Source organism: Suncus etruscus, chromosome 12, assembly GCF_024139225.1.
Source record: "Suncus etruscus isolate mSunEtr1 chromosome 12, mSunEtr1.pri.cur, whole genome shotgun sequence".
In the NCBI taxonomy this organism is placed as follows: domain Eukaryota; kingdom Metazoa; phylum Chordata; class Mammalia; order Eulipotyphla; family Soricidae; genus Suncus; species Suncus etruscus.
Genome location: NC_064859.1, coordinates 66,362,741 through 66,375,081, shown reverse-complemented (window position 1 = coordinate 66,375,081; position 12,341 = coordinate 66,362,741). Strand labels below are relative to the sequence as shown.

General features: G+C 35.3%; 1 protein-coding gene across 1 annotated transcript in view; it reads right to left on the bottom strand.

Moving 5' to 3' along the window:
* Positions 1-5,067: 5,067 nt before the first annotated feature.
* The window catches only part of SNTG2 (syntrophin gamma 2), a 329,060-nt gene continuing 321,786 nt past the window's right edge, over positions 5,068-12,341 (bottom strand). Inside the window, exon 18 of the mRNA XM_049784652.1 lies at positions 5,068-5,334. Within this exon, the coding sequence (XP_049640609.1) occupies positions 5,203-5,334 (132 nt within the window). The 3' untranslated portion in view covers positions 5,068-5,202. The remainder of the gene's footprint in view (positions 5,335-12,341) is intronic.

The window sequence follows — 12,341 nt, the reverse complement described above, 5'->3', positions numbered from 1 at the left end:
TTTCTTATGAAAGATGTAGATGCTGCAAAATCAATATAGATTCTCTCTTTCATTATCAAAATAGTTTCTTAACTTACCAATTTAATATACTAATGTAGGGCTCAGAGTTCAATTTCTCCTATTGTCTTATTAGCCCACTTGTTTTATGGGCCTTAAGTAATTTATGATCAAAGTAATTGAATGCGACTTCTAACACAATATATTTTTAAAATTAGGACATTTTTAGAATTTGTATTTTGAAATTTTAGAATTTGTAAGCACCTATCTAAAAGGTAATGGAGGAATCAAAGAATTCTCCATTTCAGATGATTTTTTTCAAAGAATTTCTCTTGTTAACATTTTTGCTTAAATATATTCAATTTTTTTGTCAGAACTTATAACACCAAAGCAACCATATGGGCTTACCAAATAGGACAAATTAAACACAGCAGAAAATTGTTTTCCTTGATATACTGTGGATTATTGAGTTTTTATTAGAGTTGGAAATTCATTATCTATGTTTGAATGACAACAAGAATTTAGCTCAGCCAAAATTTCAGTCAATTCAGTAAAATTAAAAAAGCAAGCAAATGAGCAAAAATTAAACACATTGTTTGTAAAAGTCTTGAAGTTGGAGAGATACAAATATTTGTGATCTGGGTGGCCAGATGTCTCAATATCTGGTGGGCACCAATAAAAGAAGTCAACTCCATCGATACTCTGCTATATGCATATTTTCTAATTTATTTCTTTAGATTCTTGGAATAACTATCATTGCATTTCCCTCAATTGTATTATAAAAAATTTCAATCTAAATGGTCAGCTCTTCTTAACTTTACAGAAACTGTTGTCTACCTTGAGAGACATATGCCCAAAGGAGTACTAGGCAGATTTAGTCAACCAAATGTTCATATATTTACTAATGTTGAAAATTGTCTTCAGGATCGCCTCTTGATTCTTTCTCTCATTTTAGGAAGAGAGTGAAGACCTTTGTCTGAACTATTGTTTGAGAAGCAATAGTCTTCTAATGATTTAGAGAGAAATCAGCTTAAAAGTAATCTAACACTAATCACATTACCAGGAACTCTTTTGAAAGGCTGTTCTAGAAAAATTGCTAATTTTATTATTACTTTTGTTCACTTTTATTCTCTCTGTGTATTCTAAATATGAACAATTGCCAGCCACAAAGGAGAAGGGGTGATAGTGTGTGAAGGGTAGATGACATGGGCTAATAAAAGAACTTCAAATATTGGTCTTCTTTATGCCTGATTATGTCAAAAATTTCTTATTCCTGTCATATTTATTATACACAGCCTACCATGTTTCACGGACAGGAGTTTCAAGAGGAGAAACCCGGAGAGAAAAAGTATGTACTTTTCACTCAGGACATTCTCCTGCCTCAAACTTTGAACAAATATAAACAACAGTTAACTACTAATAGTAATCTGCCTCTTTACTGCCTGTTTTGAAAGTACACATCCTACTCTTTGTGTGAGAAGATGACAATCAACTGTCCACACCACACTAAAATGGCATCTAAGGAATTTCTGTGTGTACTTCACAACATCTGCTGGTAGCCAGAGGATTTACCGTCTGCTCCCCTATGTGGTCCACAGGGATAGAGAATTACCAAGCAGATTTGCTGAGTGCGTAAGGCTGCATTGACTCATCTGTGATGTGCTGAGCATCCTAAAGGAAGAAAATAAGTCATGAAGCACACAAAAATAGACAGAATCAGATGTTAGGCCAGTAATTGGATAATTGGATGATTATAAGCATTAGCTGCTTGGTGTCACATGTCCCCATAGAACTCAGTGGAACACTGTCAGGAAGAGTTTATGAGAGACTTGTTTGTATTCTAAATTTTTAAAAAAATTTCTAAACTAAAAGGCAGCTTGACCTTTTTTTCCTGTAGGGTAACAGAAATGTATTGTAAGGTCACAGAAACACTGACCATAATGTGAGATAATTGTTTTTATGAATTATTCAAATTATCTCTAGTGTTCAGACGGACTTTTACATTTCCCTTTCTCATCAGACTAGGTGCCACACTGCTATGTTCTCCATTTCATTCACTACTAACTTAATGTCTCGCTTTTCAAATCAGGTTCTGCTCTTAAACATTGGTTTAAGACCAATTGGTTGGAGATCATGCTTTTGAACAGGAGCTTTGTCTCACTAGATTTATGAAATAAATATTTATTCAAACTAAATTTTTAATTTAAATGTTGTATTGAATTTTTAATAAATTTTTATTTCATCGGTGAATATTTCTTCTTTTCCTCTTTTATCAGAATTTAACTTCTGACTCAGTCATGCTCACTCCCACTGTGCTTTTTGTAAGAGCAGTGATGTCGTTGTACAAGTGCGGATCCAAATAAAATGGTGTGGAGTCCTCCATGACAAAAGTGATGACATGTTTGTCACTTAATTTCTCACTTTTCATAAATATGAGAATTTCCTAATTATCCTTCCAGAATATTTGAGATCAGATAAATAATCACCCCTTGAATATTCAATGACACTAAGGAGAATTACCTAACCAAATGCCCAGAGTGTACAAGATTGCTTTATTGCAGGAGTTAAGATATTTCCCCCAAATAAACCATCCTTACTTTTATTAAACTTCATCAACTCTTCAAGTACAAAGCATAAAACTAAGCCCCATGCTTAGAAAATCATGCTTAATAATTTCTTAGGAGAGAGACCACAACCATTCACAGTGTGACGCCTTCACAGAGGCCTGATGGCAGGGCCAGAAATTCTGAACTTCAGCCTGTAGAATGATAGGCATGGGCTCTGAGGTAGGTACTATGCCTGGTAGGTATCTCAAGGATTCAACTCCCTTCTTGCTTCACATCTCCTGGGATCACACTGTGGATGAACCTGGCTGGCTTTGTCTCCATAAACAGTATGATCAGAACAGTAAAATCACTGATGTACCCCAGTGGGGGATGAGTAGACAGGAATCATGAATATACAGATGTAGTTAAATCTAGGCAAACATGAGTTTTCAAAATCTGCAGTATTCTGTGGATAGCCCCTATTAATTGATGATTAAAGTATCAAATGAGAAGATTTTAGGGTAAACTTCATATTTCAAATGAAGATAAAATGACTTCCAATTCAGCACTCGAAGCAGCTGGCTGGAGAAACCATTGTCTTTGACAATTTTTGTTTACAAAATAGGACACCAATTCAAAGCTTTTTCGATGCCTTCCTCTTGGTTTCACTGGAAGAGCCAGGGTGGTGTATCTGGGAGATGTATGTGCAGTGCAGACACAGCACTTCGCGTCATTGTGTGTTAACGAATGGTCAAATGCATCCATGGAAGAGAAAGACAGATGGGCATGAAGACCTGCTTCATTTGAATAAGAGAAGATCTTTGCTTCTTTCTAATAAAAAAGGCTTGAAGTCTTCCAAAAATATCTATCTATCTATCTATCTATCTATCTATCTATCTATCTATCTATCTATCTATCTATAATTATATAAATACAAAACTAAATTTTAGTGTCATGTCTTGCAGGGAAAATAAATTATTTAGAAAAGGTGTATTTTTAAAAAGTCTTTTTATAGGAGCAATAAAAATCATAAGACTTACTTACTCTTTAGTGCAGTATACCTATTCTTTAATCAATTTGGGTACTTTGGCATAAGAAAATGAAAAAAATGATTTAAATTTTGAGACCAAATATCCATCTAGAAGAGAATTTGAAGATGAGGTGTTTCTAATTTTAACTTTTTTAGTTGGTAAACATTTTACAAAATTGGAACTCCTGTTGCTTCTAATACTAATATTGATTGAAGTTTGAATTAAAGTAGAAACAAACATCTACAAAGAAAACTTTTTTCTTATGTTCCTTAGATGTTAAATCAGAATATTATTTAAAAGTAACAACTACCATTTAAAATATGATTTTTAATGTTGGAGTATTCCAGGGGAATCATTAAAAAGTAAATGGGTCCAGATACATTGCATAAGGTGTTTGCCTTCATGCAGTTGAACTAGGTTCAAAATCCAGCATCAGATATTGTTCCTAGAACAAATTCAGGAATGAACCTCGAGCACAGATTCAGGAGTACTCCCTTAACACTGCTGAGTATGGCTCCAAAGCCAAAAGGTGAAAAAAAACCAACAACCCCCACACACAAAAATAAAATAACAACCAAAAAGTAAATGGGGAATTTTATATAGAGCAGGTATATATAAAATATATTATAGAGATATCTTCTAAAAGAATATATTTCCAACACATAAAAAACTTTGATTATAAATATTTAATATATTATAAATGAAAATATTGCCTTCCTTATAAAGAAAAATACAACAAGAAATGTATTTGCAGTGACCCCAGAAAGGTGGCTTAAATTTCAATCATGTTTCGGAACATTGTACAATTGCTATAGCACATTCGCTTTCCAAAGAAAACTGTAAGGAACATCTACTTTGCTTAAACTTATTTTCCTATACTTTACAGTCTGGTGGTTTTATTTTCTTCCTGTACTTGTAGTTTTGAAAAAGAAGTACATAATTTTTGACTTTTCTTAACTAAAGTCTGTATTCCTATGACAACTCAGGGAGCCATTAAATTATTTTGATAACGTATCTTAAGATCAAATATTTTCAGAAGTAATAACATAAGAAACAAGGATTCTTATCTTAAGGATTGGAGAAATAATGTAAGTGACTATATTTTCTATCAGTATCAGAGTTTAATTACATATAACATAAAAATTAAAAGATGAAGGTTGGCATCCCTGTTCCATAAAGTTCCATTGTGACTCACTCAAATAATGCCTTTACTCACTACCTCCTCTAGAAGATAGTAAGCTAAACTCAAAATAAATCCTTTCCTTTATGAAGAAGGTAAATGGTGGGCTTTTAGGATTTTTTGCTCTATCTTCTATAAAAATAAAATCTGGATTTCTCCAAGTATGGAGTAGGCCTGAGGTACTGGTACCATATTTACCTGATTTGTAGGAATGTCAGTGATGGTGTCAATTCTCATGAAAGCTGAGTTCTTGGAACCACATATTAGCTTGAATAGAGTCTCATTGACTCATCAGATAATTATGACCCATCTCTGGAAACTAGTGACATATTTTATTGGTATCACAACTATAGGCTCATTATAAAATCACACAAAGTTGCAACATTGTGCAGGAAAGATTCATTTCTTAAGAAAATAATTTAATTTTCAGCACTCAGTAGAAGCACTTTTAGTTGCTGTACATGTATTTCCTGGTGACACTCTGACTGTCTATGAACATGGGGTCCACAGAGGCCACCTTGGCTGCTATGAAGGAGTGAATACAGTGCAGGACACATGTCAGATCCGGAAACTCCAGCTCCTGCAAGAAATATTAACATTAATTGTGTGTTTGTTAATACCTGGAAATTTTCTTATAAAAATAGTTAACACATTCTATACTTTGTGAACACCAAGTAAGTTACATATTCATACAGTAAGTTATATATTCATATATAAAATATGAATGTAACAACAATGTGCTCTAAGATGGATATAAACACCCAAACATGCTGACTTTATTTCTTGCAGAGACTTTGAAAATCTAGTCTGAAATCTTAATTTTCTTTTACTCAACATAAATTAGTACCCATTTCCGTTTTGTGTATTTGAGCTCTATCCCTGTTGGATTTCAATTTACCTGAGAATAGAATCATGACATCAGTCTATAGTAAAGTCAGCTTTGATTGCTTCCACTGAGGCTTTGATAGAATCAGTGCTATGGGGTTCTGAGCTTCTATTCATTAGAATAAGTTCTTCTGTTTGAGAAAGTATATGAAAATGTATATGCATGTATATAAAACTATGTGGTTACATACATTGAAACTACATGAGTGTGCCTGAGCAGATGTGTCTGTGCATCTGTGTATACATATGCAATAGTATGAACTTGTGTACAAAGACTATCCTTGAAGGAACCAGTCAACAGCTGCATGGAGATCATTGAAGAAGTGATAAACACAGAACATATGAGAGATCATTTGCACCCTCAGCCTGTTACCATATCCACAGAGGAATAAGAACTGATGGAATTCCCCTAAGAGACAATAATGTTCCCTTCAAAAAAACTTCTGGGTTCCTGCTTCCCTATAATAATGATTCCAAATAATACTTAAGCAAATATGCAGCACAAACTCATATCATTGCTCTTCCTGAGATATTGCATCTCATATGTCTAACATGTTAAAACAAGAAAGTCAGCTATGAACCATCTAGCATGCCTATGTTCATGAAACAATTGTTTGAAAGTTATGTTGACTGGGAAATCAATATCAATGCCTTTATGTTTGCAATGATAAACAAGAAGAATATCAACATTTCTTCTAAAGTGACTGAATTAAGTCCTGCTAAATAAGTTTTGTCAAAATATGCATTTTCTAAATGTGACTGTTTCCCAGAGAAGTTACTTCTAGTTGCTGCTCTGAGACCAGTCAAGGGGCAGCACACAACTGGGAAACCTGCTTTTCTCAGGAAGTATTCAACCCTCAGTCTTCTCGGAGTTGTTACTCTTCATAGCTGAGACAGACACCTTCAAGTTACTTCATTATCCCTTTTGACATGGAGTCCACCCAGATCCTTCTCTTGGGATCATTGTGGAAGTTGTTCCTTGAATGTTTGGGGACCAGGTCTACCCACCAGAGATGCGGGTAATTGGCAAGGACACTGGGAACAGGGAGAATGAAAGTTAGTATTTCTAGTTGCTATGGGCAGTGTGGAAGATATAACCAATTTTGTCTACATTTCTATGTGGAGAAAAAGTGCCTAGGAAGAGGAACTCAAATCAAAGGCACATACTAGAGATGAGAGAAACAGCCATGGAGAATCCAGGTCCGTGCTTGAATTTGGTCAACTAACCAGTTACTATAATGAAGAAAATCCAGGTCCCCGGGCTTGAATTTGGTCAACTAACCAGTTACCAGAATGAAGGCATTCTCCTTCATTCATTTTAAGTTTCTCCTTTGTATAAGAGTGAATCTCAGCCTAGAAATATACACAATTAATTGTCTATTATTAATTTACTACTGTTTATTTAAATTTTTTCTGAGTGTTGAGCAGCAATATGGTCAAATTTATTATGGGTAATTTGGCAAAATTAGGTTATCCTTAGCATTTAATACAAGAATTACTATACTTGCTCCTCAGTGATCCTCATCTCTCACAAAATTCAGAGGTAACTAGTCCCATGCTAACTGTGCTTCAGACTGGTTACAGCAGTTTTCTCAATACCCCATGATTGTGTTTCATGTCTCTCATACATTGTGATTATCCCTGGGAGAAAAGATCACTAAAGAATTGGCTAAAATAAAACAAGAGTTTTAATACATAATTAATACAATAAGTTTAATTCAACTTATATATATATATATATATTTCCAAACACTAATTACTGAGTTTTTGTAATATAATTTTTAAGAAGATTCATAAGCCCATATCATCTTTGCTTTGGGAGCTTGTAAATTGGACACCACTTTTCAACTGTCCCAGAGATTTATTCAATATTAGACACTACACTAAGAAACAAAGAGACAAAGGCCATCACCATTAATACAGCAATTCACACTTGACATAAATGGCTTTTGGTTTCATAAGTTGAAGTTAGATTATAAAATATCTTCAAATTTTAGCAGGACAAAGTAAAAATACACCAAAAATATATGATATAAAATCCCAATCAACGGTATTAAAATCCAGGAATCAACTAAAATTGTAATTCTTTTTCCAGATACCAATGAGCAGGCACAGGATGTACCAGAGAAAACCAGTAAGTTGATCTAGCCATGAGATCTGTGGACCACTTCATTTTTTAATCAAAGCATACCAGCAAAGCTAACCTTAACAGCAATTTTGCAATTCTAGTCAATCAAAGGTAGTTTTGGTGTTTCTACTACAACTGAACACTCCTATTGAATTTCAAGACTCATTGTATTCATCAATACAAATTGCACTCTCTAAACATGTACACATATCACAGGCTGTCATTTGTAGGCCCTATGGACAGAATTACTGGGCTCTGTCAGTTATTGCTGCATAATAGCAAATAGAAAGGCACAGAGAGCCCAACATATTGGATTAGAAGTTATGTTGAAATGCCATGCTATCAACAGAGCAGCACTACCAAGAATCAATAATGTATCTGATAATATTAAGTGTTATGTTATTTGAAAACAGTTCTTTATTCAAATTGATGTAGAGAGGAAATAAACTTAAAAATAAAGCTTTTTCTTGTTTCCCTTACTAAGTTAATTGGATTGTCTCTCAGTGACACAGCATACTACATTGTTCAAATTTCCTTGGTAAAAATGGTGCTCTTTAAGGGCTCTTTAGGCAGTGCTGCAAACAAGTTTTAAGATTGTCAAGTTACCACTCAATTGGGATTCACCATTATAGAGAAATTCACATTGTTTTGAGAGAGAGCAGGGCATATTAGCAATGCAATCATATACTCCAAAGCTGTTATATAAAAATTTATAAAACATCAGAATATTATGAGAACCCACAAGACAGGATAATGAAATGGACTGATCTTGTGTTTAACATTTAGTGGGAGAAAAAAAAATAGAAACACGTAGGACAATATTTGAGGTATATTAAAAACAGGAAGAATGGACAGACACTAGTGGCATGGTAGGCTCAATGCCAGCAGGGTATTAGTCCACTTGCCTTGGGAGTGTGGTCCCCACTGAGAAGAGGAATTATTCTGAAAGACCACGTTTCCCTGATTCATGCAACCATGAGGCTTTTATTTTTTTATTTTTATTTTTTTATTTTATTTTTATTTTTATTTTAAATATCCCCCATAGGTGAGAAAGGTTGCTCATCTGTGTATGCACTACAAGTAATGAGGCACAGTAGAACATGGTATACTTCTGCTTTTGGAGAGGAAAAAAGAACATCAGTAGGATTTGGGCTTTATTCAAATAAAGAAAATAGTACACTACAATTTCCTCTTATTGTTCTGAAAACAAAGGACATTTGAATAGATAAGGCAAAGGGTTTCCCCCTCTTTGTTGCCCCAAGGGACTTCTGGGGATAAAAGGATTAGTTCAGGATTCATTTGACTCTCCTGTCCCATCTCTGGTACTGCAAGTTTGGCTAGTGGAATAAATGCACCTAGAATTCTCCAGAACATGCTGATCTAATGGACCAGGGTCCAGGTGACACATCAGCTCCTCAATCTGAGAGAGGCTGGAGGTCTGAGGTCTATGCTCTTAAACTTTAGCTATCCTCGTCAGTCAATTTTTGAGCACAAGGGAAAGTCTGGAAGAGACTGGATGCACTGAGTTCTCTGCAAAAATAAATCTAAAACCACCAGGTTGCCAACACCTTAGTGTGCAGAGACAAAGGTTCTGTGGGAAGAACAAAATATAATATGTAGAAATTTGAACGTCACCAAATTTAACATAATTTGTTATGGCAACAACAACAAAATTACAGATGATTTATTAAAAAAAACATAATGAATTTCCTTTTTGTCAAAGGAATATATAGTGTATTTTCTGGGCACACAGATGTGAAGTAATTAAGATAAAGAACCAATTTTGGCTGACAAAATTGATATTTTGAGTATTATTGCCAAATGGAAGAAACTTGGTAAACTAAAATTTATCCTTTTTCATGATAAAAATATAATCAAGTACAAATAGAGGAATATATATCAATATAAAAATGATATATATGAAAATATATAAATTAACTTCATACTTAATGAGCCAGACACTAAATGACAAATAAGACATAATTTCACATACATAAGGTGTCTAAATTAGTGGTACTCACAGAGGCAGAGTAGAAAGGTGGGGATCAGAGGTGGGGAAGGGGTTGGGAGTGCTCTTGTCCAGGGGTACAGTTCCAGCTGTACAAGAAGCACAATGAACATCTGCACAAGAATGTGAATCTATGCACTAAAAAACATTCATTTAGAAAATAGATGCATGTCATTTATTTTTCATTAAAAATTAATTTTTTAATTCTAAAAAGTAAAAAAGGAGACTGAATCTTGGCATGCTTACAGGACTTTACCAGAACACAATGATGAAACAGGAGAGCACCACCACTGAGGAAGGGACAAGGAAACCAGCATGCTACATATTGTGTGTGTGAGTACTGCTCAAGGCTCTGCCCTAAGAACAGCACTATAGGGCATGTCTACCCTGTTTTAGATGAGAAACAGAGGCTTACAACCTGCCCCAAAAAACAAACAGCAAGGATAATCCAGGACTTTCTCATGCTAGATTCCATGCTATTTCTATACAGTCATGTGTGGGAACTGTCAAAGATGAACTTTTAAATGGTTTTAATTCATTTCAAAATGTTTTCACCACAAGCAAAATTCCAGCCAACTACATTTCTAATATGAAGCATTATTGGATAGATTCCAGGTTCATTTTATAGACAAGAAAGCTGAGGGTCAGAAAACAGGGTCAGAGTACCTGGCAGAACCCCGGAAGCTGGGCAGCTGCCACTGAATGCCGGGCTTGTTCTTTCCCTTCCTTCCAAGCAGTTCCTGCCACATAGTCACTTTCCTCTGCCACATATTTGTTCAAATGATTTTATTGCTATAAAATACGTATTTTGTCATGATAGCAATAATGATTTCGACTATGATTTGCAGTTGGCACAATGATCAACTTTCCCATATTTGAAAACCCTGAGTTTTTCCCTAATTAGGCACAACTTTTAGGGAGCCATGAGGTTCTATACTGCACTCATCAAATATGAATAACGAGGTCACCCACACTTCAGCAAACATTTTTCTCTCCCAACCCTTACGCTCAGTCAGGTGCCATCTGTCATGAAAGTGACACTTTCAATCAACACAGAGATGCTAATATCACCCGCATGTCCTCAATAAATCTCCTCCAGTAGAAGTCACATTCTTTACTGAACTATCTGTATTTCCATCTCGGTGCACATATTGCCAGACATTTGTCAAAAATGTCTGTGAGATGATTGACATCCCCTGTAAGGAACAGCAGTCATCTGGGGTTTGTGCTTTCCCTAATTGTCATCTAATGACCCTACGAAAGAGGGAGAAATTTGATGTCTATAACCACTTACGAACAGTTTCCACTCAGGTGGAGCAATTCCCTTCAAATACATGCTCACTCCAAGTCAGCCATTTCTCTCCTGCCCTATCCCATGGAATTCAATTCAGGGGCTTGGTAACTTGGTGGTCAAATCTATAGCTGAAACATAACTGTTAGACAACCAAATACTATCTGAAATAAAAGAATCACATGGAATAATCACCTCACAAAATGACAAACTTATGTATAGTCTATCTACAAGGGATTCAGATCTGGCCTGACCACTTTTTGATATTCTTTTTTTACCATATTGACTATGGATCCCCAAGTGTGAAAATTGAATTTTAATTTTAATTTTTCCTTTACTAACTCTATATCTCGGCTGAAATATGCTGGGGGACTGTGATCTTAGCACCTGCTAAAGACAAAAATTTTGCCTGCAGGGTTGGTTTCTAGCCACTGTGGGCTTGCAATATTCCAGAACATTCACTATGTGGCAATCCAGGAAGTTGTGACCCTGAGGTGAATCAGTAGGCAGAGTGTGGTCCAACTACCAGTCACAATGATAATATCCAAAAGGAGCCAGTTATGGCTGGAAATTGGAATTTGAATTAAGCAGAAGCTCCTGGGAACCAGTGAGAGAGATAATCCAGTGTGTAAGGAGTTGTGCTGGATAGAGAAAAGACAGTCAGAGGCCAAGTGCCCAGTTAACTAGCAATTTACTGTCCTTTCCTTTTGAAATTTACCTGAGGTAGCTTCTCTCCTCTATCCAGTTCAGATTTATTAGGTTGCATTCAAAAGATTTACCTTCCTTCAATAAATTGTTCATCTGTAACCTTTAAGGTTACTCTATAACTCACCTCTATCTGGCCAGCACTGAGCTGTGAAGGCGCCTTGGCTGTTTCTCTGGCTCACGTTTTAAACCACCTTTTCCCCTTCAGCAAATAATAAAATCATAACTTCATAAATTTTATTTATTCTAAAGCTCAGCATTATTACCTTGCCACGATACTCAAAAAAATTTGACTTCTCCAAATAGCCCCCAATCTATCACTTGTACCTACTTCCTTTTTCCCAGAGGCATACATTTTAGAGGTGAACTCTTGCTCTTGGAAAAGTTGTTTTTGCAAAACAGAGTCCATATCCTAAATAGCAGCTACAAAGTTTACCGACATTTTCTGTGGAGAGACATCAAGAACCTGAAGAACACGAGACCTCCCTTTGTCCTAGTTACGCATATATTTTTTACTGAAAATTCCCCAGATCTAAATATATGTTACTGCATTTATTTTACAACCAAATG